Source organism: Sycon ciliatum, chromosome 10 (assembly GCF_964019385.1).
Source record: "Sycon ciliatum chromosome 10, ocSycCili1.1, whole genome shotgun sequence".
NCBI classification, from domain to species: Eukaryota; Metazoa; Porifera; class Calcarea; order Leucosolenida; family Sycettidae; genus Sycon; species Sycon ciliatum.
In genome coordinates, this window is record NC_088652.1 from 21,704,478 (window position 1) to 21,727,647 (window position 23,170).

The window sequence follows — 23,170 nt, forward strand, 5'->3', positions numbered from 1 at the left end:
CAGTCTCGGGGAAAATGCGCGAAGCTGTATCTCTGCGAGCGTGGTATGAATGAACCCTGGCACCTGTCATGACCTGATCAAGTCGTGGGTCGCGATGTATCATCGTGGCTGCTCAGCGTCGAAAGCGACACACGCATACAGACTGTCACCGTCAGTGCAGGCTGTAGCGTTTGCATGTAGATCTACCACTGTACCAGTGCCGGACGCGGCACCTCCGACACTCGACAGGTAGAGTGATTGTGGGACGTGAAAACAAGGGTATTCTTCGAGTTTTTCATTCCAGATCCTGAATTTGTTAGCCACCTAGTACCTGGGCACTTCATATTCGAGAGGCTCTTCAGCAAACCCCTAGCAGCAGGACTGGTCGCATCATATCCTGCTGGCATCAGTAGGCCCAGCCAGGAGAGGACGATAATTATTTTCTTCTTCTTTTCACAGCTGTTTGCGTGACTTGCTTGTGGAGATATCGTAGTGGTGTTGTTCTACCAGCGGGCAGCGGCACCCCACCGGGCCAGAGCCCGTCGCTACAGACTACAGCACTGCATGCTGTGTGTCAGTTCCGAACTAACTTCATGCTGTCAGCCGGTACGCGGAGAACAGGACAGGAACCGGCGCTGGACGAAACTAACAGCACTCGGTGACAACTGCTTTTCGCGTCCAGTCGCAGCGTGACTTCCTCGCTGCAGCTGCATCACCTTTTGTTTGTGGGTGAACGCATCAGATCATAAGGATCTCTGTACCATTCGACTATATTAGTGAAGCGGTGAGGTGTCTGGCGCAGATTTGGTCAGTCGAGGTCTCGGGATTTCTCGCCGGACAGTCGATGTTCCTGCCCGGACGTCCGTCACCGTGAAGATCGAGGAGGTAAGCGCTACAATGATATCTTAGCGGTTTGCTTCTGTAATAATGTTCAACATCTATATGCGCCATTTAAAGAAAGGGTTCGTTTTAACGAGTAGAGATTGTGCACATGTTTCGTGTGCAAATGCATCTCATGGCTGGGACGTGATCCTGACAATAAAAATATATAAATAGAGAAGAAACCAACTCAGTTTTAAATAACCGTACCGATTCCGATAAACGGATGTAGAACTCGTGCAAAAGGCAAACAATCTTCTCTGATCATGGTGGCAGGCATCAGTACAAGGACCAGCTCAATTAGGGAAATGAAATCCTGCGTTCAGTAACACAATCGTGCAAAATGTTCGCTGTTCGCTTGAGACTCAGACAGAGTTTTCAGCATTCGTAGAAACTCTACCTAACCACCCTGCCAAGATCGAAGGCGCAGATGCAGCTCCTAAAGCGGTGGGAGGTGAGTAGATCAGCCCACCAGCAAAGTGGTCAACGACCGAAAATCATTCACTGCATCCATGTTTCTCCTTGTGCGAGGCCACGCGTTCCCAATTAACCGTGGATTGCAGCATGGCTGAACAAATCTCTCCGTTTCCAAGCAGGACTAGAACCTGGTACCCTCTAATTCTCAATCATGGCATTGACCATCCCACTGTGCCTGCCTGCGCCATCCTGCAATGTGATACGTGCAAATTGTGAGCATGTTAGGAAAATAACTTTTAGGCCTTGGCTGCGGGGGGGGGGGGGGGGCTACATGGATACAAGGACGTACTACTACATCTCTCTGAGTGTTTCTCAAGCCGATTCATTGGTGTTCTGATGAATCAAAACCGAGTTTTTGCTGGTATCAGGTAGGAATGCCAGTCACGGTTTCCTCAGTCAACAGTGGTATAACTGGTATTGTCTCGTCAGTGTGAACTGTGATGTCATCATTCATAGAGAATACCCCTATCAATACACAGCTTGTGTGTACATGTTTTAATATCGATTTTAATATTACTGTTGTGAACCCTCTGGTTCTCTAAAGTATCAGGAACGAACGACCCCACACGGCACGAGGACAACTATTTATTCTCAACAATATCTTTCACTTCCATCGACTAATAACAATGAACAATGAATGGAACAACTGAATGAACTGAAACAACTGAATAACTGACACTAAAACCACCAGGTAGTTATAGCGTGAAAATGACAGCGTATATGAGAAAAGCATACACATACAACATACAACTACAGCGCACACAGCAAACCGCACATAGCGCCTGTAGCGTATGCCACGTCGTAAACATCAGCGGTACGGCGGAGTCGGGATACAGCTGCATTGAAACGAACACAATGTCACAAGCGAGAAGGCCTTTTACTCTCGAGAACTTGTGGTTTCACAACAATTACCGTATATTCTCTATTATAAGCGCCGTGCTTATATTTTTTCAACACCCCTCTACCCAGTGCTTATATTGGAGACCGCGCTTATATTGGAGACCGTGCTTATATTTTTTCAACCAATACATCCATACAGGGCAAGAAGAAATACGTGCTAGATATCATGCATGCCGCATTGATTTCCACCAAGACCGTGCTAATAATAGAGACCGTGCTAATAATAGAGACCGTGCTTATAATGTTTCGAAAGGTGCTCACAGTGTGCTAGTATTAGAGACTGTGCTAGTAATGGAGACCTGTGCTTATAATAGAGAATATACGGTATTAATCATTCCAACTCCAGGGCACTTTCATCCTTTTACCACTTGAAGTGCAGTGGTTGGAATGTTAGACAAAAACCTAGTTATCAACCATCATCTTCTGGGGCAGTGATGATGAATGCCGTGTGTTCCAAAATATAATTGCCAATGGCTGTCCTTTGCGAGACATCAGAAACTTGTGAGGCCCTGTCATACTTGTGCGTTTCATCTGATTGCCAATCAGATGGCACAACGTTCTACATCATAATAGACTAGGCAGTACACGTATTGTACAGCACTTGTAGGGCGTGGGGCTGCTTAGGATACCACATGTCTTCTACTGGTGCTTGGGAAAACACTATGTGCTGATGCCTGATGACACTGGGACATCACTACGTGTCCTTTTAAATTCTGCTCCAAGCCCAAGTGCATCGAGTTTTTGATTGTCTGCAGGCTGCTCAGGATTGCTGCATGTCCCGCTCCACATCCGTAGAAGCATTAGCAATGACGTTGGTCATACAGAAAGAATGCACACGAAACACAGAAGCCATTATAGTTTCGACTAGGCCTTTCGTACCATTACTTCTCAAGTCGAATGGCCTAGTCGAAACTATATGACTTCTGTGCTTCGTGTGCTGATTAGTTTCCCTCCAACCAAGAAACTATACAGAATGAATGCAGGTAACAATGAGTCAATGATATTATGGCATCCATTCCGGGCATGTTTGAGCTGTGAGTGCACTGTCCCGACAGCCAAGTAGGTTAGTGCCTGGGAATTGCCAAGAACAAAAGGCCTTTCAGGATGTGACATTCTGCAGGAATATGTAGTCAGCACCACTGCAGAGGATTAACCCTGACACGATGTACATGTACATGTATGTGTGCTGTATGTATGTATGTATGTATGTATGTGTGTATGTGTGTATGTGTGTATGACCCATAATCATTCTGGTCATAGGGGCGCCATGTGTGTCATACGGCAGCATCATCAAAAAGAAAAGAAAAAAAGAAGAAAAAGAAAAACAAGAAAAAAACTGTACATGTGCAGTGTGGTAAAGTTTACCATGTTGAAGCCGTACTGTAAATAATACAAAATCGGGGCCGCTTTTTTAATTTAATTTCGGCTATATTCAGAACTCACCCGAAATGCCAAAATTATAGCATTGATGAAATGTTTCACATCCGCTTTGGTGATGTACTGATATTAACACAGTGCTGAAAATGAGTCGCTGCTGAAATGTCGAAAATCGTGAAATGCCGAAATTTTGCAGCGCGGAAATTTCATGTGTTTACACTATCACGAGAGACCAGCTCTCTTCAGAGACTGGTGATCTCCGGCATCTGATCACACCTTGATGTACGGTTTGACATGTGTTGTACAACCGACCACCTGGATGTAATGACCACCTGTCCCTGTAGCTGAACTCGGATGGTGAGCCAATATAATTATGATGAAGAAAGGAAAAGGACAAAATGTTACGAGTTATGACAAACTGCCCACCAACGTAACCAGATCTTATGTCATCATCCAGTAACTTTCGGCATTCTTTGTTGCTGTGGCGTGTAGCTCATGCTCTTCTTCGTTGCGCTTTCCTTCCCTTCTTGGACCTTACCGAACCTGAGCCTTCCAAGTTGGAAGGTTGTTGGTTTGCGCCTTGGAGAAGTGTTGGAGCTAGGTGTCAGGTCGCCGAATGCCTCAGTACTCCTTGTCAGTTGTCTTGCCATTTTGTCGCGCTCGCTGATCGTATAAGATCTGGTTACGTTGGTGGACAGTTTGTCATAACTTGTTACATGTCGTCCTTTTCCTTTCTTCATCATAATTATATGCATCTCATGTCCTTTTCCTTTGTCCCTGTAGCACGAGGCAATGATCGCTACACACAAATCATGACTGAGCATGACCTGTAACTAATTTAATACCTACTCATACAGTAAATTGATGCTCAACCATGAATTAAATTAATCTTGTGAGCAAAGTGTGCGCCGTGGGCCAGTTCAGATCCCAGTGTTAACAGGGTTAGGGATGCACAGTCTGGGATGCCAGACCGCATTCTACATTGGTACAACCATAAAACGGCGGGGGGGGGGGGGGTAATATTTCAGGAAAAATGGGCCCAAGTAGCCTATATTTCATTGCTTCAGAAATCGCAGGATAAAATTATTGGTGCGGCTTTGGCCACACCTGTCGCGCCGGTTCCAACGTCCCTGACAGCGCCCGGCATGGCATTCACTCCGTTGATCGGATTTCATTCGTTAGCATAATAGCACCGCACATAACAGTATACTAGTAATAACAAAATTAATGATAAACGAGAATCCCGTGGAATAAAAATGATTAAATACATGTATCTCTGCTCACGAGTTTCACGTTGAAAAGATATCATCAGGAGACTGGAGCTATACTCAGGGTTGAGTGGTCTTGTTCACTATAGCCTAGTATAGATGCTGTCCCATGGCAGGTATAAATAATATCGTGGTAAGCGACCATGACCTTCTAGCATGGCTCTGGCACAAGTACTCAGCAGTCGCAGCAACGGCAACATCATCACTCCACAGGTTTGCACGACCTACATTGTAGTTCACCCTTGTTCGTATTACATGTACATGTACATATATCTTCTTGCTAAGATACATGTACAATGTACAGTCAGTGCTGCTCTATGAAATCCAGTCGAGTTTCTCAAGTACGCGCCGGGCGTTGCGCAGCCCTAGACCTGCGAACACTGGGCTGGGAAAAGGTGCAAGGAGTGACGCGACTGGATTTCATTGAGCTGCACTGTACTTTAAAGGCGGAATGTCCAAATATGCTCACGTGAGTGGTTGTATCAATTATTTCCCAGTGAGAGACAAAGGTCAGGGCAAGAAGAGAGAAATACATGTACATGTAGCTTAAATGGAAGACAGCAGTGCCTGTGGTGTGAGAACCCCTGCTGAGGATGCGACTGTGCCTGCACCAGTTGCTCACTTACAGCTGCGCGCAATAGCTGTTCTACACAAATCGAGTACATGTATGTGTGCAGCGCTGCAGTATCTCTACAATGTCAGATGTTCCAGCTGAGAGCCTGAAAGTGAGCGCAGAAGAGGGCACGGTGGTGATGATGGCGGCCTCTTTAGTTCACTGTGGCCAGTATGGGCGAATGCCACCATAAGGCGTTTATGGCATGGCAGATGCTCTTTTCATCATTGAGCTCTCACGCACATTCCATGACACAGGCCGTCAAACATACTACGTTTCCAAGCACATGCATGTACTAATGAAACCTTCTTAGGCGTTGCCAGACCACGTAGATCATTATTAAATTTGAGTGTCGATCAGGTCTTGAAAACTGACCATAATTGACCTTTTAAAGACGTTTCGCTGCATCATGTGCCTGCAAGTAACTTATTTAGTTATTTAGTTGAGATCAAGAACAGAGCAGAAGGTTGTTCCCGAGCAGGACCGCCGTGGTCTTCCGGTTTGCAAAGTGTGCATTTTCGGATCGCAAGTCTATTTTAATTTCTCAGCTAACTGCTGCACTGGCCACTGTTGCCAGTGCAGTGTAGATCGATTCAGTGCTAACACGATTACGATCGGTACTGGACCAGTGTAATAACGAGGGGCTACCAGGGCGAGGGCCACAGCTTTGTAATGCCTACGCGTATAGCACTTGTACTTGGGCTATAAATGGCATGGCCCTGAATATTCAGCTGGTCAGCTGGGTGGGTGGTGGCCAATGCGTGGGCAGACTGCTTAGACCAGGGTTTGGGTACATGTACATATACATTGTATGTCTCCCACTCCCAGTCTAAGGCCCAGGTTCCGGTATGCTGCATACAGGAATATCCACTGAGCTGAAATCTAATTTAGATGATTGTACATTGTAGTTAGAGTAAATTTAGACAGTGTATGCACTGACTCCGCATATCCTTCCCGGTGAAAATGGTGTTGGATGCTTTTAATTCAGTCACAGCGTCTTTGACCAAAGCACAGCGTATCACAATCAATAATAATAATTATTATTGTTGTTGCTGATAGAGAACAGTGTATTTCTCATACCCTTGTTGTAATGTTATGTAATCGAGGGTCACACACTGTGGCCAGGATTGAACAAGTAATTATTAGTTATTTGTATGTTGAAACTTACATGTACTTTCCCCTCTGTGTTTCACGCCAAAACGCAATCACCAGACAAGAGTTGAGTTGCAGCTGAATTCGTTCCCAGCTTCTTCCAGTTCTGCTGTGCTGACTGTAGTGAGTGCTACAGTAGAAGTGTATCCAAGGAGACATGTACATGTAGATCTACGTGCAAGGGAAGGGAGCGCATGTACAGTACATGACTTGCGATTGAAACTACTAGTACTCAGAGTCAGTACTAGTTGTACCCTGTACTGCTAGTTTGCCTCCGGATCCAATCAGCAGTGTTGCGAGGCGACACCCTATCGTCATGCATGTACATGTACATTGTACATGCATGGCCTAAAATATATCAGACACTCTATGAACAGTGTAGATCTAGTGCGCTCGTGTCATCTACACGTATAATAATCATTGTAAAATTTAATAGTACATCGCAAGAAAAAGGTAATATTTTAGTAGATTTCTACTACAACCATTTGCAAGCCCTTCTTCTCTGGCAAGCGCCCCGATCCCCACCGTGATATGGACTCATGTCTGAATGTGGTTGCCTGATCATCATGTACAATACAATACATGTACACGGTATGTCCTCCCCGGATTGGACACTACATACATACACGTGTACACTGTAGGATATGGGTGGCTGTCACTTGTCAGCCAAACATGTCGTCACTGGACATCAGTAACACTAATCATTGTGTACACAAACATGAAAGGTCTACACAAAAATTATTGTTTTTTTTGTAGTTCCACACCTGTCGTCACGTGTACGTACGATCTCTAGCTCTAGATCAGTACGGAGGGCTAGATATTCTAGATGTGGCTGTGCCTGTGGTCAGTGTGGTGTCCCAGGCAAATACTATGAAGTATGAGGTGACACCTTTCTGCAGAGTACATGACTGTACATACATGACAGTACATGTATGTACATCATACATGATGCGATTTTATGTTTTGTTTGACGAGGAAACAATGCGCATTGTGATTTCAGCGGCGAACAATGGAGAAGCGAAATGACATCACGCTGCCATTGTCAGAAAGCGAACCGGAAAACTACCGAACACGGACTCACGGAGACAGGCTCAGCCTCGAACGAATCACCCATCTCCGATTGAAATCATTGAATAATAACTCCCAGTGGTACCGATTTGAGGTCAAGGTGCGCTGCTGGTCTACTGTAGTTTTAAGTTGGAATTACATAACACATGTACATGTATTTGCCTAACCCAAGTACAAATTCACCCCGAGGGCGCTATGAACAGTGTTCAATACACATCTCGACAGTTCGTGTACATGTATGTTCCGTGTTACTCTCTAGTTAGAGAACTTAGACTTCTTCGGTTTCTGATACTATTCTACCGATGGTAAACCGATGCAGAGTTGATTCATTGTGTTTTTAAACACAAAAACGTGGTTACGTACACTCTTCTCTGAAACCAGTGAATACACCACTGTAGTGTAGTCCGTGTTAGACTTGACTGGGTTCATGGATACTGAGTTTTTTTTTATACTGAGTTCACTGCGACCAGGTACATGTCATGTACTGTCGCGGACATCGAAATCCAGTCGATTGATCGGGGCCGGCGTCCTCAGCGCGTACAGAACGTTACGTAAGGGGCCGTCCGTAAATATCGATGTTTTTTTAGAGACGATATTGGTGCTTCTCTCCCTTGACCCCCCTCCCTCCCCCCAGAAGACGCACATGTACATCTAGATCATGGAATCAATATTTTTGGATGCTCATGAAGTGCCCAGGATGTTGAGGGTCCGGTGTAGGCGTGAAAATCCCGCCGCACTCACGCAATAGCTGCATCGCCTGGGGGGAGCGAACCGGGTTGGCGCTGCAGTGCTCACAGCCATCGTGTACTGGTGTAGCCAAAGCGGCTACGCTCGGGCTTGAATTTTTTCAAATCCTTGTTCAGACAGTGAAGACTGGAAACTCTTGTGGAGTTCGTCCGTGTTTGTTCGCACTGCCTCTACGTCTTGAAAAAGGTCTCCTGCAGGCATCGTTCGGCCGATTTCCACAATCAATAGCTCATTCTTTTGCTCTTGAAATTCGCCATGGGCGTACAGCTTCCAATTTTTGAGTTTGTTCTTGTGTCGCGAGTTTTAGCTCCGCGAACGGAAGCTGGTTTCACATTTCTTGTATAGCCATTTAGACGTCCGCGTGCAGGGATCGGCGAAACTTCAGATATTTACATCGATATTTTTTCTGATGCTCGAAAAGACGCACATGGCTCAAACCCCCTCCCCCCCCCAGACGCACCAATATCGTCTCTAAAAAAACATCGATATTTACGGACGGCCCCTAAGTAACTGTTAGTCGTTGCATGCAGTGCACATGTTGCTCCGATGCGACCAGGAGCAGCTGCTACGGCTGCATGGCCAGCGCCCAGGGGCCGCTAGACGTGCGACCGGATTTCCATGTTCACGACAGTACATGTACATGTACGTCTCAGAACATGGGAGGTCAACATTACCATTACAACTGCAATATGTGAAGTGTGATGTGTTCTTCCGGACTTTCACGGCAAGTATCGGTGTTTATTCCGCTCCATCGCCGGACCGGACCGCGGAGGAGACTGGCCACGCAATCATTCGCCTGCATGCACGACGCTCACAACTCACAATGGTACAGGATAAGCGTGGTACACTGTAACTGGCGTGGTTGACCTTCCCTGGGCGAATCTAGAGCCGGGGTCTGATTAATTTATTATTTGTGTCCGCAGTCATGTAACACGATACAGTATTTACATGTCGCCAATGATGAACCAGTGCCAGTGGAGCAGTACATACATGTATGTAGGATACAACGTAACTAAATACTTGTCAAAGTGTCTGGACTGTAGTCTTTGCTGCAAACAGTGCTCAATACCTCGTCTGATGAGTGTTTTTGCAACACGAAACTCGGAGTTACGAGAAAGATTTTTGGTCTCCGTTGTTCTGCCCTGTGTGTAACTAAATACTTGTGCGAGTGAAGCGATTGCTATGGGCGCCGTGAACATCTCTGGAGACTGGCGCTTCAACCGTGTGTCCACAGGTCGGAGTATGTAACTGCACGATTGGAACGTCTGCATGACTACAGACACGGTACAGCCTACAGGTTAGGAGCGGCGACCTCATCCCACTCCTCTGTGGATCAGTGGATCAGTGGATCCTTTCGCATAATTTCTTGGGTGTAGCTCAGGCGCGTCCAAGTGCCTGAGCACTTGCTCTAGGCGAGCCACACTAGCACTGCAGCAATGCTGTGTTATTTCAACCCGTCCCTGCATGCAGGAGCTCGCTTGTTGAGGTTAGATCAATGCCTTCACGGCCTGGATCGTGCACTGCCATGTATCGCGCTATTGATAGTACAAAATTAATTGAAAAGTTAGTTATCGTGGCACTTCGTTCGAGGCCAGAACAATGGCGAGTACGTTGGACAGCATCCAGCGTGAAATACCAGTGAGAAGGAATGACAGGCGGGAGTCGCATGGCAGAAATCGCCATGTCACCCCCGTCGAACGTTACGTGTGCAGGTAGTCGTTATAGATTATTGATGTCGCTACAACTCTATCACCAGCCCCTAGCCCTTCGGAGCTGGCCGTCTCCGTGTCGTGTTTCAGCGCAATGCCTTCACCATGGCAGATACGCTCGGGCAACTAACTATTACCCCGATCTCTCACTCGCCACATCCACAGTCTAGACGCTGGCCGCTGTAGAATAACACTCGAATTGTCACGGGCCATGTTTGCGCTGTGAGTTGCACGACCACAGTGGTTAAAGTCACAGTGTCCAGTCCCCCATCATATTTACTGTCTCCGAATCCGTGAGGCCGACACGAGAAGTTAAAAGTCGTTCGGATGACGACTTGAGGTAATGTGTCTCCTTCCGTAGTCCTGTGTACTTATTCTTGGCCTATTCAGTGAGGTCGTTCATAACTCGGGGAGGCGTTGAGTCTACGCTTGATAGTTAGTCACTCGGCTGCTGGATGGATGAGATCGAAGTGGAGCGAACCTTGAGAAGGTGAGGCACGACGAGGTGGAGGGGAAGGGGTCACCTGGGTGATGGTAAGAGGTGGCTTGTCACGCACACAATTCGCCATGCATTTCACTCACTGACTTCAGGACCCACGCAGACTACAACTATGTTGTTGGTTTGACAGCATGAAACAAGGTGGAGGCCACCGTGTTCGGAAACAGTGACCTTACTGCAACCATCCACGGTTGGTAGAGCTAGTGCTGGTGCTGTGCTAGTATTGGATTATCTAATACCAGACTACTACTAGTATCGTGAATATTACTATTGTGTTGGCGCTGGCGGTTTCTGAGGCAGCTATTGGTGTTTAGTACATGTGTTTCTTTTTAGAACTTTACTATTCATGAGTATTTGTGCAGGCTTTGTGGCCGGATTATAAATAAAAAATAAAAACTTTCGCGGTCCGCGTGAGACTCGGCTGGAAGCCGAGTTTTCCGCATCCGCCGTGGAAACGCCACCGACCTCTAGGATCAAGGCGCAGATGCAACGCCTAAACGGTGGGAGGTGAGTAGATCAGACCCACCACCAAGTGGTCAAAGACCGAAATCACATTAGCTGCATCCATGTTACCCGCGTGCCAGGCCACGAGTTCCCAACTAAGTGTGGGTCGCAGCACGGCTGGAAACATTCCGTCCGCTTCCAAGCAGGACTTGAACCTGGTACCCTCTGTTTCTCAATCATGGTCTTAGACCATCCATCCCACTATGCCGGATTCCTCACTGTAAAATAAACACAAAAACAAAAACAAAAAATAACTACCGGTAGTATGTTAACTGTGTGTGCTTTAAGTACATGTACGTGTGGCCGAACTAACCTACTACTAGTTTTACTAGAGGTTACCTCAGGTTGCCTCCACGGACAGTTCCTTACTTATTAGGCTAGCTCATTCGCCATACTTGCTTCAAAGAGTATCTCGACCAAGGTCTCCAGGGACGTTCATAATAATTATAAGTTAGGCAAAAATCAACGCTGGCGAAAGTCACAGAATTGAGAAATAATTATTTGCAGAGTTCACTTACGGCTGGGCCTTGAGGTTCGCTCGTGAAGTACAATCTTGTAAATTGTATGTAGCAATATGTGGATGAGGAGTGTGACCAGGCAGAGCAGCTTGGCTTACACTGCCCGGCAATAGCTTGGCTTTTGCTTCTCCATGATTCATAGTCCTAGTCCCAGTCTAAGCTGCTGGATCAGTTTCTCACGCTTGGCCACAGCGCTAATCCTAGCATGAGTAACAACAACAATCCAGTGAGGGGCTGGGTTTCAACTTTCAAAACCCAGGGTCAGGCAGCGGCATGCATGGCGCCTGGAACGCGAATGATATCCCTGGTCCTAGACAAAGTTTATTGGGTCTTTGCTGCAAATAGTGTTCTATGCGCAAGCAAGGGCAGAGCGTACCATACAAAGCCGAAAAACTGCTGAGACCAAGTACTAGTACCTGTTCGGAAGGTCTTTTCTCAGTGGCGTATGGTCTCGGTGGCTTTCGTCTCAGTGGTTTTTGGTCTCAGTGGTTTTGGGCTTGTCCATGATGACCGTGGGTGCATCTCGGTCCTGGTCTTGACCAATGGGCCGACGTAGAACGACCAGTAGTCCAACGACACGTATTGCTATATCCCCTGGGGAAGATTTGTTGTACTCCTGTTGTGATTTGTGGTTGTAAAAATAGGCCAGTCTGAAGTAGTGTACAATCATGTACGGACAGTACATCTACATACATGTATCAGTGAACAGGGAAGCAAAAGGAACTGATTGCAATGCGACTTTCCTGCATCCTGGATAGGAATGAAGAGAGTATAGCACAGGTACACATTGCTAGTATCACACTTGCAGTAATCCATTGCGTCTTGAAGAGAAAACACAGCGTGGGTGGTTGGTTACCCACCAAAGACCTTTCATAATTCAGTCATGTCACCGTTTCATAGACGATAATCAATCAAAATAATTGTTGCGATGGAAGCGTGTCACTGAAGAGGGCATGTATCGTGGCCGCAGGCGAGACCAAGAGGACTAGTCGTGGACTGTGGAGTCGAATCCTACAATACTATTGCCAGATCCTGCCGGTGTGATATCTCCTATGCTCCGTGGCGGGTGTTCATGAGCAACTCATCAGCTCTCACAGTCACGGTCTCAGTCTCAGTCGGTTGTGTGATCCATGGTGATACAGCTGAGCGTTGTTGTATTCACGACCTGGCACCACAGTACAAAGTTATTTTGAAGTAGTTGTTACATGACTGTATAGCCTATAGGTAACAAGTGCATTCCATGTCAAGCACAGTTGCAGTGGGATCCCGAACTGGGCCAAACTGGATAATTTTGTCAATCAGCTGCTCAAGGACTCTGACATGGGAGGATAAGTGGCTCGTGAGAGTCCCACGTACTGTACTGTACTGTGGGTAGTGCAGAGTGGAGAGGTATTTCTGGCAACATTTCCTCTCCACTCTATGTACATGTACATCGGGTACATGACAATTATTATTAGGTCAGTATTAGTTTAGTAAAAGAACTTTACTGGTTTTAGTGGTACCCGCCCTGTTGGTATCTCAGTCACGTGTTCATTGCTAGGTTAGAGGCAAACCCTGGGAAAGAGATACAAAGATGCACTGTACTGAACATGACTGTACTGTACTGGCATGTACAAAATTTAATAGTGTGCAAGGGATTCCTAGTAAACAATTATTTTACTCCACTTCAAGTATTATCTAAAAATGCTCTCCATTCTGATCTGGGACATATTCACAACAGGTATTCTGAGTGGTATGTTGTATCTAGTGAAAACTGGGTGCGAGGTACAGGTAACCTCACACCTCAACACACATGCGATGGCATGTCTTCCAGTACAAATACATGTACAAGTACTGCAGCAATCTATATGTACATGTATATAAACTGGTAATATTTCCTAAAGTAATTAGTTACTGGTACCCTGGTACTAGTAGTAGTACATGTACTTCGGAAGTAGTTCAATTGAGTGTTCTATTTATTTCCGAATTTGGGTTGTCTTTTTGCTTTGGTTCTTACTTCGTGGTTTCACGCGATTGGCCCAACTGGTGTTGTGAATAAACCTGTTCACAAGCAGTAATTTGTACAAAAGAAAAATGGACCAAGGAACTACAAGTTACTAGTACGCTATACTGTCCACTAAAACCACCAGTTTACTAAACTTGGCTCTCCATCCAAGTCCATTCCTGCACAAGTAGCAGTACATGTAGTTCACCAAAATGAGTACTCCAAAGGTAGGCCTATGCAATGATTATGTCATACGTTTTCACCAGACCTGGGCCCAGGTCCAACGAGATCTTGAAGAAGTAAAAAAAAATGTAATCCACCTTCCGGTAATACTGTACGTATTGTTTTCAGACAAGAATACAATGGACATGTAGGTACAAGTCATGTGTCCGTTGCAAAATGCTCTGTGTTGTGCGGCAACTTTTACCAAAATTTAATCATCTCAGCATCGTGATATCTGTACGTGTGAGGAATGTGTCTACACATCAGTTTCAAGTCTGATTATAACGTTCGGGGGAGATAGAAAATACAAGATCAGGGTGTGACGACTTGGAGCCAAAAAAATTGCACACAAAATGCTCACAAAAAAACAGTTGAGGAAGAATGGGACCTAATGCATGTACAATGTACAGGACGTACTAGTGTCGGTACGAGTGCATAGCAAAATAATAATCGCACCTTGCAGGTTGTCACTTGTCAGTCTCTAGTATTACTGACCCGGGAAACTGGGTGACAAGACTGACAATCTGCCAACTGGCAACTCACTCTAGCTAGCTAGTAGTGCTGGACGGATTGTAGAAAGAGAGCCAAACCCACCAGACTCTCGATCCGTTTTGGTTGTGTTTCAGTCGCCATGAAGTTGATGAACAACTCCAGATGTGCCTTGGAAAGTTGGAGGATGCCGGGTGTATGTCTTATAGGCAATTCTCTCTGTGTTATGACAGGGTGTCCTTAGGCGCATAAGTAGTAGAGTTCTCACATCCGCGTGATCAGCATTGTTCTATGTAAAACAATCTCTTTAGTAAAGTGGTGTTTGTCAACAACTTGTCAAGCATTCCATATTCTCAACAACTTTGTCGAATACATGATGGTGTTCTGGGCTGTTTGTACAACTCATTTGCATACGTACTGAGCTACTGGGCTTTCTCCTGTCATGATCATTGACACCCGCCCCTTGACGTCCTGAAGGTCTTTTTAAAAGATAATCGGCATAACCTAGTCGCCTGAGGATTGTTAGAGAAAGGGGACCATGGATTGTACCATACCATCTCTCCATAGGGCTTTGTCCACTGTACACATTGACTTGGCCGTACTGTCTTGTATTCGCTCGTTGCACATGGAGGCTAGTTCTACGTGTGCCCACCATCGGACATGCGTAAAGGCCAGAGTTACTTGCTCTGCTGCACCGGAGTCTGCGAGAAAAGGAGGCTTGCAGTTCTAGATATTGAACAGGAATACTCTCGTTCCTCGCTGTGCCATCCCCGGGTAGGATACGGTGGTTGAACCAAGTCGTTCTGCCTGGCAAGGGAGTGGTGTGTGCCAGTGTGTCATTGTGGAGAGGAAAGGTGATCTGGGGCCAGAAATTGACGGAAGGGTGTGTTGGTAATGCGTGTCTACTAATCACGCCAGCAGGCTGAGCCCTGGGCGTATTGGCTGCCCAAACTGTGTAGCTGCATGTACATCCCAAGGACGACTGGGCCTCTCCTGGACGAGCTAGGATTGTCTCTGGGTGCCATACCCGAAATGTTCCCGCGACTGTGCAGACGTTTTAGATTTTGCTGTCCACTGCCACTGGGTATGGAAGAGGAGTGCACGTTGTCCTAGACATGTCTTGGCACAAGGTCAGCACTTTGCCAATACACCTTAATTACGGCATATGGACACACGGTGACACACTGAAGGAGTGTAGAGTTCCGTCCTCCAGTGGTGGCAGCTGAAATCCGACCCCTGATTGCCGTGCACGAGCGCAGCACCGATTCTAGCAGTCTCTATTTCATAGTGTTACAATCAGGCCTGGCTACAATCCGGTGCTGGGTCGTTGCGATATGGGCGGACGGCTCCAGGGGTCGGATTTCAGTTGCCAGAACTTGATATGCACATCTTGTAGCTGTATGCTGACACTGTGACAGTCCAGCTGGCGCCTTGCCAGCATCTCCAGGATCTAGGATAGCATAATTATTATTATGACAAGAGGCTGTACATGCCGGTCAGCAAGTTTCACCCCGTATGGCAGCTTCGAATCCCCATGCTTCAGCCCCAACTTGGCCCAAGACGAAGTACAGTCAGTACTCAGTAGCCATACTGGTGGAAATGAAGGAAAAAACGGTTCAGTGTTTGGCAGCACACAAACAAAGGGTCCCCTGGGCCAGTGCAGTCCACCTTTCCCTTGTCTGAGTCTACCGTAACCCTGCTGTATCATTCTAGACTAACGACAACCCAGTGACTGAGTACTTGTACATTGTTATCAGGCTGCAGCCAGTAGAAGTAAGCTCCCGAGTCAGGGATGCATTATGCTCCAATGTGATACGTAACAAGGCAGCAAAGGGATAAGATGAAGTGGGGCAAAACCATCCCCTGTTATAATGTTCACATCAACACTCTGTTGAAATTGCTCTCGGGGTTACATTCGAATAAGAAGAAGAAAGAGAGAAATGAACCAATACTCTGCCCTGGGCCATTCTGAGAGCATAGTGTTATCATCATGAACCTTTTCCTCCCCAAATAGAGCATTTTCCGTTTGGGACCTTCAAACAATTGAGAAACCATGGTACGTTCGCGGGCCTGGTTTAAATCTGGCTTTGGAAAAAATCATTGCTTTCAGGTTCAGCTTCATTTTCTCTGTGCTGCGCTGATGAGTCCACAAAGGACGAAACAGTTCTGTCCGCAGATTGAGAAACAATGCATCCGTTGTCACTGATTTTCCAGGCCGGTGAATAGGATCCGAAATATCATGACATTATTCTTTCCAGGGTGTGCCTGTGTTGATTAGCTTGCTTGACTTGACGGTGCTGTGTTTGTTGTGTGCAATACTTTGTGCAGCATAACCCTTTAGACTGACCGCCAACACCCACAGCAGTTTACAAGCATCACAATACAACCGGCTCAATATACAACTCCAATCTCAAAATGGATACTGCGACGACTGCTCAACTCTCGACCGGCGATCGCTCTGCCACCACGAGTATAGTACGAACGCATCCCATTGCCGGTGGCCAGTCCGGGATAGTGACCAGCGGGCCAGCGAATATGGGAACATCCGGTGGAGGCGCTGGCAACCTCCTGCAGAACTTTGCGATCGGCATCGCCATCGGTATCGTCGTCATGCTGCTTGGATTGGTCTCATTCTTTGCGTGGAGGCGATGGAAGAAGAAACAGTGAGTTGGCACTATGTGAAGTGAAGTCTTTATAATATCCAACCAGTATTCATAGAACATTCATTGGCTTGAGAGAAAGATGGAAATGGGAAAAATCTGAAGAAAAAAATTGACTGTCACGACCAGGACTCGAACCAGGGACCTTCGCTTGAGGCCAGCTATTCCTAGTAAATGTACCGTAAAGTACCGCCAGAGCGCCCCGTCTCGCGAGAGCGCCCCACTTTGATTTTACAGCCAGAGAAAGGAAAATCGTATGGCGGAGTGCAACGAAGTGTGTACGATGTGAGAATCTTAGTGTACTAAGGTCACACTTGGCAGGTTTTTGTGTGGAGCTTGTGTCCTCTTGAAGGTACGGATTGACTGCGAAACGTGCAATATGTGTACAAGGTTCATGTCGTATGACCTACAGACAGCAGACCACCTCCACAATACGACTACGAAAGGATGAGATGGTGGGGCGCTCTGGCGGTACTTTACGGTACAGTGAAACCTGTCTAAAACGACCGCTCAAGGGACCTTTGAAAAGTGGTCTCTGTTACCAGGTGGTCTCCTTATCCAGGGTCAATTGAAAGGAAATAGCATCTCTTGATCCTGGTCTCAGTGGTCTTCTAGGACAGGTGGTCACCTTATCCGAGTGGTCGCCTTGACAGGTTTTACCGTATTCATCGAGCAACAAGTTATATGTATACGGCCCGTAGGACCATAACATGATACAGTAAAACCTGTCAAGGAGACCACTCGGATAAGGCGACTACCTGTTCTAGAAGACCACTGAAACCAGCATCAAGGCATGCTATTTCCAGTCAAATGACCCTGGATAAGGAGACCACCTGGTAACTGAGACCACGTTGTGAAGGTCCCTTGAGCGGTCGTCTTAGACAGGTTTCACTGTCCTTCTCCCGATGATCAGGCCGTAGTACCCAGTCCGGACGAGCTGACCATGCCCTGGCATTATTTCGAGAAAAAAAACGTTGACCCACCCTATCCGTGTAGACACGTTTGGTTTGTTGTCGTAACTGATAATGTTGATTTCCGGTCAAGCACCCGTACCCCATTTGGCTGGACCGAAATATCGATAGGAAAAACTCCTGTTGTTGCGAGCAAATACCATTCGTCCCTTGTTGTTCGTTTAAGCGAGGTTTGACAGTGAGTTGTACAATGCTGAGATTCCCACTCTGCCCTGTTGTGCTGCCCCGCAGGAAGGAAAAGGCACACTTATCGCAGCCGGCATTTCAGGCGTCCCCTTCATCCAGCCCGCTAACTCGAGTTCGCTCCTTCCTGCACCGAGCATCCACCAAGACGACAACGACCACTGCCCACTCATCTCCGACGCCTCTTCACCGTATTCGCTCCATGCTAAGTCGCGGATCAACAGACTCTGGTGAGTGATGTCATCAACTTGCTCCTCTTTTTCTGCACTACAACTTCACTCAGATAGGTGTTTTGGAAGCTAGCAAAGGCGGCTGGAATCGGGAGTCAACGTGCTGGATGCCATGTCATCACAAACATACCCCTACCCATACATGCGCGCGCATACACACACACACACACACACACACACACACGTGCACACACACACACATAAACACAGACACATGTGCACATACACAAGCAAGCCGGCAACGTGCTTAGCACCGGAGACCAACAGGCATTGCCCGCATTTTACTGAAGGAGTTAAAAATCCTGTTGGTGGGTTTCAAAATCAACCCATGAACATTTGCCTTGAAGGCATTTGATATGCCACTCTATCACAAGCTCCGACTACATTCTACTGCATAAGGATTGTTCTGAGGCAAAGTCAAAATATGTTGATTCCTATACACATTCCCGAATACACAATGTGTGCTTTGGTATAGGTGTGATCCATTTAGGCCGTGTGAGAGCGTGTCTTCTATCTGCCTTTATACCATGGTACGGTACGGAGGGCCTGTTTTCAGCCAATCAGCGCTCGTCTAGCCATGGTTATATTGGCCGGATTTATATCGAATATAAATCCCGGTGCATGGTACGTACGCTAGGGCACTGCCACTGTACACGTTCACTGCCTGAAAGGCAGTGAACGTGTACAGTACTCCAGCGCACGAACCATTCACAACAAACACCACTCCACACAGAACGGCATTACTGACGAGGAATAGCACACAATGGAAAAGAAGAATGACCTGGAATTCGTCTACAGAGTATTCTATTATACTGAATCTGAGGATAAAGAACGTCGAATAACCACGAAGTATCGCGAATGGGTCAGCAATGTAGATTGTACTTCGAAGAGTTGAAGATCATCAACAGACTGTCTCCTTCGTAACTAAGTTTCTGATGCAGAGTGTACTTCAAACCGATTGGAAAATGCTAGATTGGATTGAAATGTGACACAGTGATACAAAACAGTGTATGCAAATGCATCTACTTGCAAGTAAGCAAAACTGATTATAAGATGCCGCATGTGAAAATCAGCACTGTACCATAATTATAGTAACACTTTACTCCCAAAGAGTCCAGACTGTAATCTAACTAGTGACAGTAGTTTGGTTCAACGACAGCTCCAGCACCCCAGCAATTCAGTTGACTTCCGCACCGCTCACGCGACAAGATCATGCAGATGCTACAATATGCACTGGAACTGAAAGGAAATCTTATGCCAAACATCCACGGAGGAATCTCCTTCTGACCTTGCTCGACCATTCTTTCAATTGACAACTGATAACCATCAGAACATGTTCATGTACTGCATGATGTAGGAGATCTCCAAATAGGTTCGTTGTTCTGGAAATGCGTAGGGGTACCTGGCATAAGGAGGATATGACCCTCGTAGTCGGGTTATACCGTACCCTCATATTAACCCCTCCTGCTATCGCAGTCGGGATTTATATTCAGCCGGTATAACCCTCTGACTCGGGTTATATCCTCTACGTCTCCCATGCCCAGGTCTATAAGCCTATTGCGCAATGACGTGATTTGTACCATAGACACACCTCCCTCCCACACACACACACAACTACCGGGGTATGGTCGTGTAGGGTGTTCTGTTGAACATATGCATGCCTGATCCCAGTGTACAAGTACTCACATGCATTACTCATGAAATCCATATTTGGCAATGCACAATATGCTTGTTGTGCCATGCACACTTTGACATTGTGATAACGTGGGTGCTTTTGTAAAGAGAAAAATAATAAAGTTAATAGTTATGACTGAGTCCACCAAGATAATATACAGTCAGATAGTGCGACAAAGCACAAACGGACAGGGATATTGAAAGATTCGATGGCCGGACACCTAGCTGGGTGGACTGTTAGTCATAACTCGTAACTTATACGTCTTTTCTCTTTACATACACTGTATCACTATTGGCTCAACATCCGAGTGGGTACTTTTGCTAATGATGTGTTTTGTACTGTCACATGTACATTGTAGGCCGAACTGATCTCACCAACCCTAGCCTCCAGGCCAGCCTATCCAGCGCGGCCCTCCAGAGCGCCATCGCAACCGCCGGCAACCACGCTAGTGTCGTCGTGGATACCAACGTCGAGAGCAACAACGCCGCCGTCGCCGTAGCAACCACCGCCGCCGGTGGTGGTGGTGGCGGTGTGTGTGGCGTGACCGATGGCATTGAGGAGGGACTATACAGCGTGAAGTACACCAGCGAGAGGGTCTACGTCGATCCGGACCAGTGCCCGGCGATCGAGAAGCGCCTCTCTAAGTCCGACTCGTGGCTGTTCGACCGCGAGTCAACGCTATACATGACAAACAGTGTACAAGCAGCACAGCACGACATGACGAACAGCAGCATGAAGTCAGGCTCGTCGCTACCCGATCTACTCGCAATACCGGCGGACGCCAACCGAGAGGGACAGTACGCCAAGCTCAGCAGCAATGTCGGCGTGCAGTCGCCGGCCAAGCAGCGGCAGTCGATCGTCCGCGCCAAGCGAGCGGCCACCGTCCACAACCGCTCCAGCTTGCCCAGCAGTCGGTTCCTGCATGCGGCCGCCGTAGCTGCACACCAACCTGGCAGCGGTGCGGCTAAAACGGGTGATGCCGGGGCCGAGAACGGCGGCTATGCCAAAGCAGTCAGCTCCAACAAATCACCGTACCAGGCACTTCTCAAGGTACAGAAGTCCAGCCCGGTTTTGCTAGTGTCACCGAGTAAGTCTGCCACCAGTGCTACCACCGCCAACACCTCCGCAATGCATACTTCGGTGCTCAGCAATGACGGCTACGAAGTGCAATCACCATCGTCATCATTAACGCAGGCAACAACGTCCACTTCACCCGGCAACTCTGGCCGTCTCACATACCTTTCTTTCACAGAGGGTGCTCCGCTGAAGAGCACTGGCTCTGTGTCCAGCCCCGATAGCAACAAACAGGACAACACGCCTGCTGATACTGGTGTGTCTGAGCTGCTCAAACAGCTCTCAATCACCACTGTCAGTGAAGAAGAGCCCAGCGTCGAAAGCAGTGCGGCGGGACCTCGGCAAGGTCTCACGTCCGTACCAAGATACAAAGTCCCGCGGGGAATCCCCTTACCAGCATCGGTGAAACAAGCTGCAAATAACACAGCTGCTCCAGTACCACCGCCAAGACGAGACTCGGTACTGCGATCTCGGGCACTGCAGGAGCGGCGCCGTATGAACTCCATCGACTGTATGCAGTCCAACAAGACTGTGCAAAGTGCTGGTATGACGGAGAACCACCGCAACAGCATGAGCTGTCCTGACATACTGGCTGCAACAGCATCCGACGCTGATGACAACTGTCGCTTGCAGCCCGCCAGAACACAGACCACATCGCAAACAACGTCCGCCCCGGATAGCGGTGTAGATGCAGGCAAGACCCCGCCTGGCCAGGACAGATTCATAGACCCCATCCGGGAGTACCGGCAGCAAATGCCGGTGATAGGCCCTCTGCCAAGTGATGATTACTGGACAGGTCCAGCAGCCGGCGGAGGCAGTACAACATCAAGCCTTTCAAGTCACTCCTCACCTCTGAAAGCAACATCAGGCATTGGCGTACACCAAACGGAATCTACGACACTGCCGCCAGGAGTGCGTCCATCGCTGCCGCCGAAACCGGACAAGAACACCATTGCAGCGGCGCGAAGGAGAGCAGGTACCGTGGCCAGTAGCCATCTCGCCGTAGCCAAGCCGGCATCATGGCGCCATCTGCCACTTTCCTCGACGTCATCCGACGATGCCGACCTCAACGCCGAGCCTAGGCCGACCGTCAAGCTACCTGTTTCAAATCGCCTCCTCTCCGAGACCAGCCGCGAATACTGGATTCTGGAGGGACGCAACGGTGGCGCGTCATCGTGCGAAGATGAGTCCTCCTTTGGAAGTCCGCCCTGAGACGTTCTGATGAACCCTTCTTGCCTTGACAAGCTGAATTGAGATGCCCGAACACTAGCTCCTTGTGCTGCATAGAAACTTGTACGATTTAATAGTAATAAATAATAAAAGTCGCTACCACTATTTTACTTAAAAAAAGTAAATTAATATACTAGTACTAGTAGTCCAAAAACTGATCCAATGTTACCATGGTTACTGGATATAGGGTGCTACAGAAGTACATTGTTATGAGAACACGTGTAAAGTTTAGTAACTTCACTTTGACTCATTATTAGCTTTAAAGAGCCATTAATCATTCGTGGACGTTTGCGTGAAAACTCGGAGACTGAGGTAGTTTGGTTATTATGTTCCGAGTTGTTCTCTACTTTTGCGGCTTTTCCGCCTGAGCTTGCTAGTGGATAACTCACACTTCCAGTAAACAATCCGTTGGAATACTATCTTCTTGCATGGTTTGCCTTGATGCACACAGGACTCTTATAATTTTTGTGCTGATAGTTTTATGATACTACTATGGAGAGGACAACGAGTATAAATTATTGTATGCTGGAATAATACAATGTAATACATGCCTTTTTAAACTTGTTCTTGCATACATGTATTACCACTGTCTAAAACTTGACCGATCAGATTGATTTAGGCTTGATGATGATACTTTCTTTTTAACTAAAATGATTACGATATTGTAACACGTGGTGCTCTGTACTGAGTTTGACTCTGGTGTGATAATTATAGCTCTGCTCCTGTGAGCATTGGGCACTCCATACCATAGAAGCTGAGGAT

General features: G+C 47.2%; 1 protein-coding gene across 2 annotated transcripts; it reads left to right on the forward strand.

Annotated features, from left to right (window-relative positions):
• Positions 1-346: 346 nt before the first annotated feature.
• LOC135825703 (mucin-17-like) lies at positions 347-23,076 on the forward strand. Of its 2 annotated transcripts, none has more exons than XM_065338320.1 (4): positions 347-864; positions 16,714-17,048; positions 18,248-18,429; positions 20,463-23,076. In XM_065338320.1, the coding sequence occupies exons 2-4, from the start codon at positions 16,801-16,803 to the stop codon at positions 22,388-22,390; spliced, it is 2,358 nt and encodes a 785-aa protein (XP_065194392.1). In that variant the 5' UTR covers positions 347-864; positions 16,714-16,800; the 3' UTR covers positions 22,391-23,076. The 2 variants fall into 2 exon arrangements, with proteins under 2 accessions (XP_065194392.1, XP_065194391.1); XM_065338319.1 differs by lacking the exon at positions 347-864 and adding an exon at positions 9,740-10,659.
• Positions 23,077-23,170: the final 94 nt, after the last annotated feature.

What these genes read in the sequence shown, in the direction of transcription:
- LOC135825703 (XM_065338320.1), top strand. Translation starts at nt 16,801, where the DNA reads ATGGATACTGCGACGACTGCTCAACTCTCGACCGGCGATCGCTCTGCC. An exon ending in AGGCGATGGAAGAAGAAACA is followed by an intron (nt 17,049 to 18,247) that starts GTGAGTTGGCAC and finishes GCTGCCCCGCAG; the next exon opens with GAAGGAAAAGGCACACTTAT. An exon ending in TCGCGGATCAACAGACTCTG is followed by an intron (nt 18,430 to 20,462) that starts GTGAGTGATGTC and finishes TGTACATTGTAG; the next exon opens with GCCGAACTGATCTCACCAAC.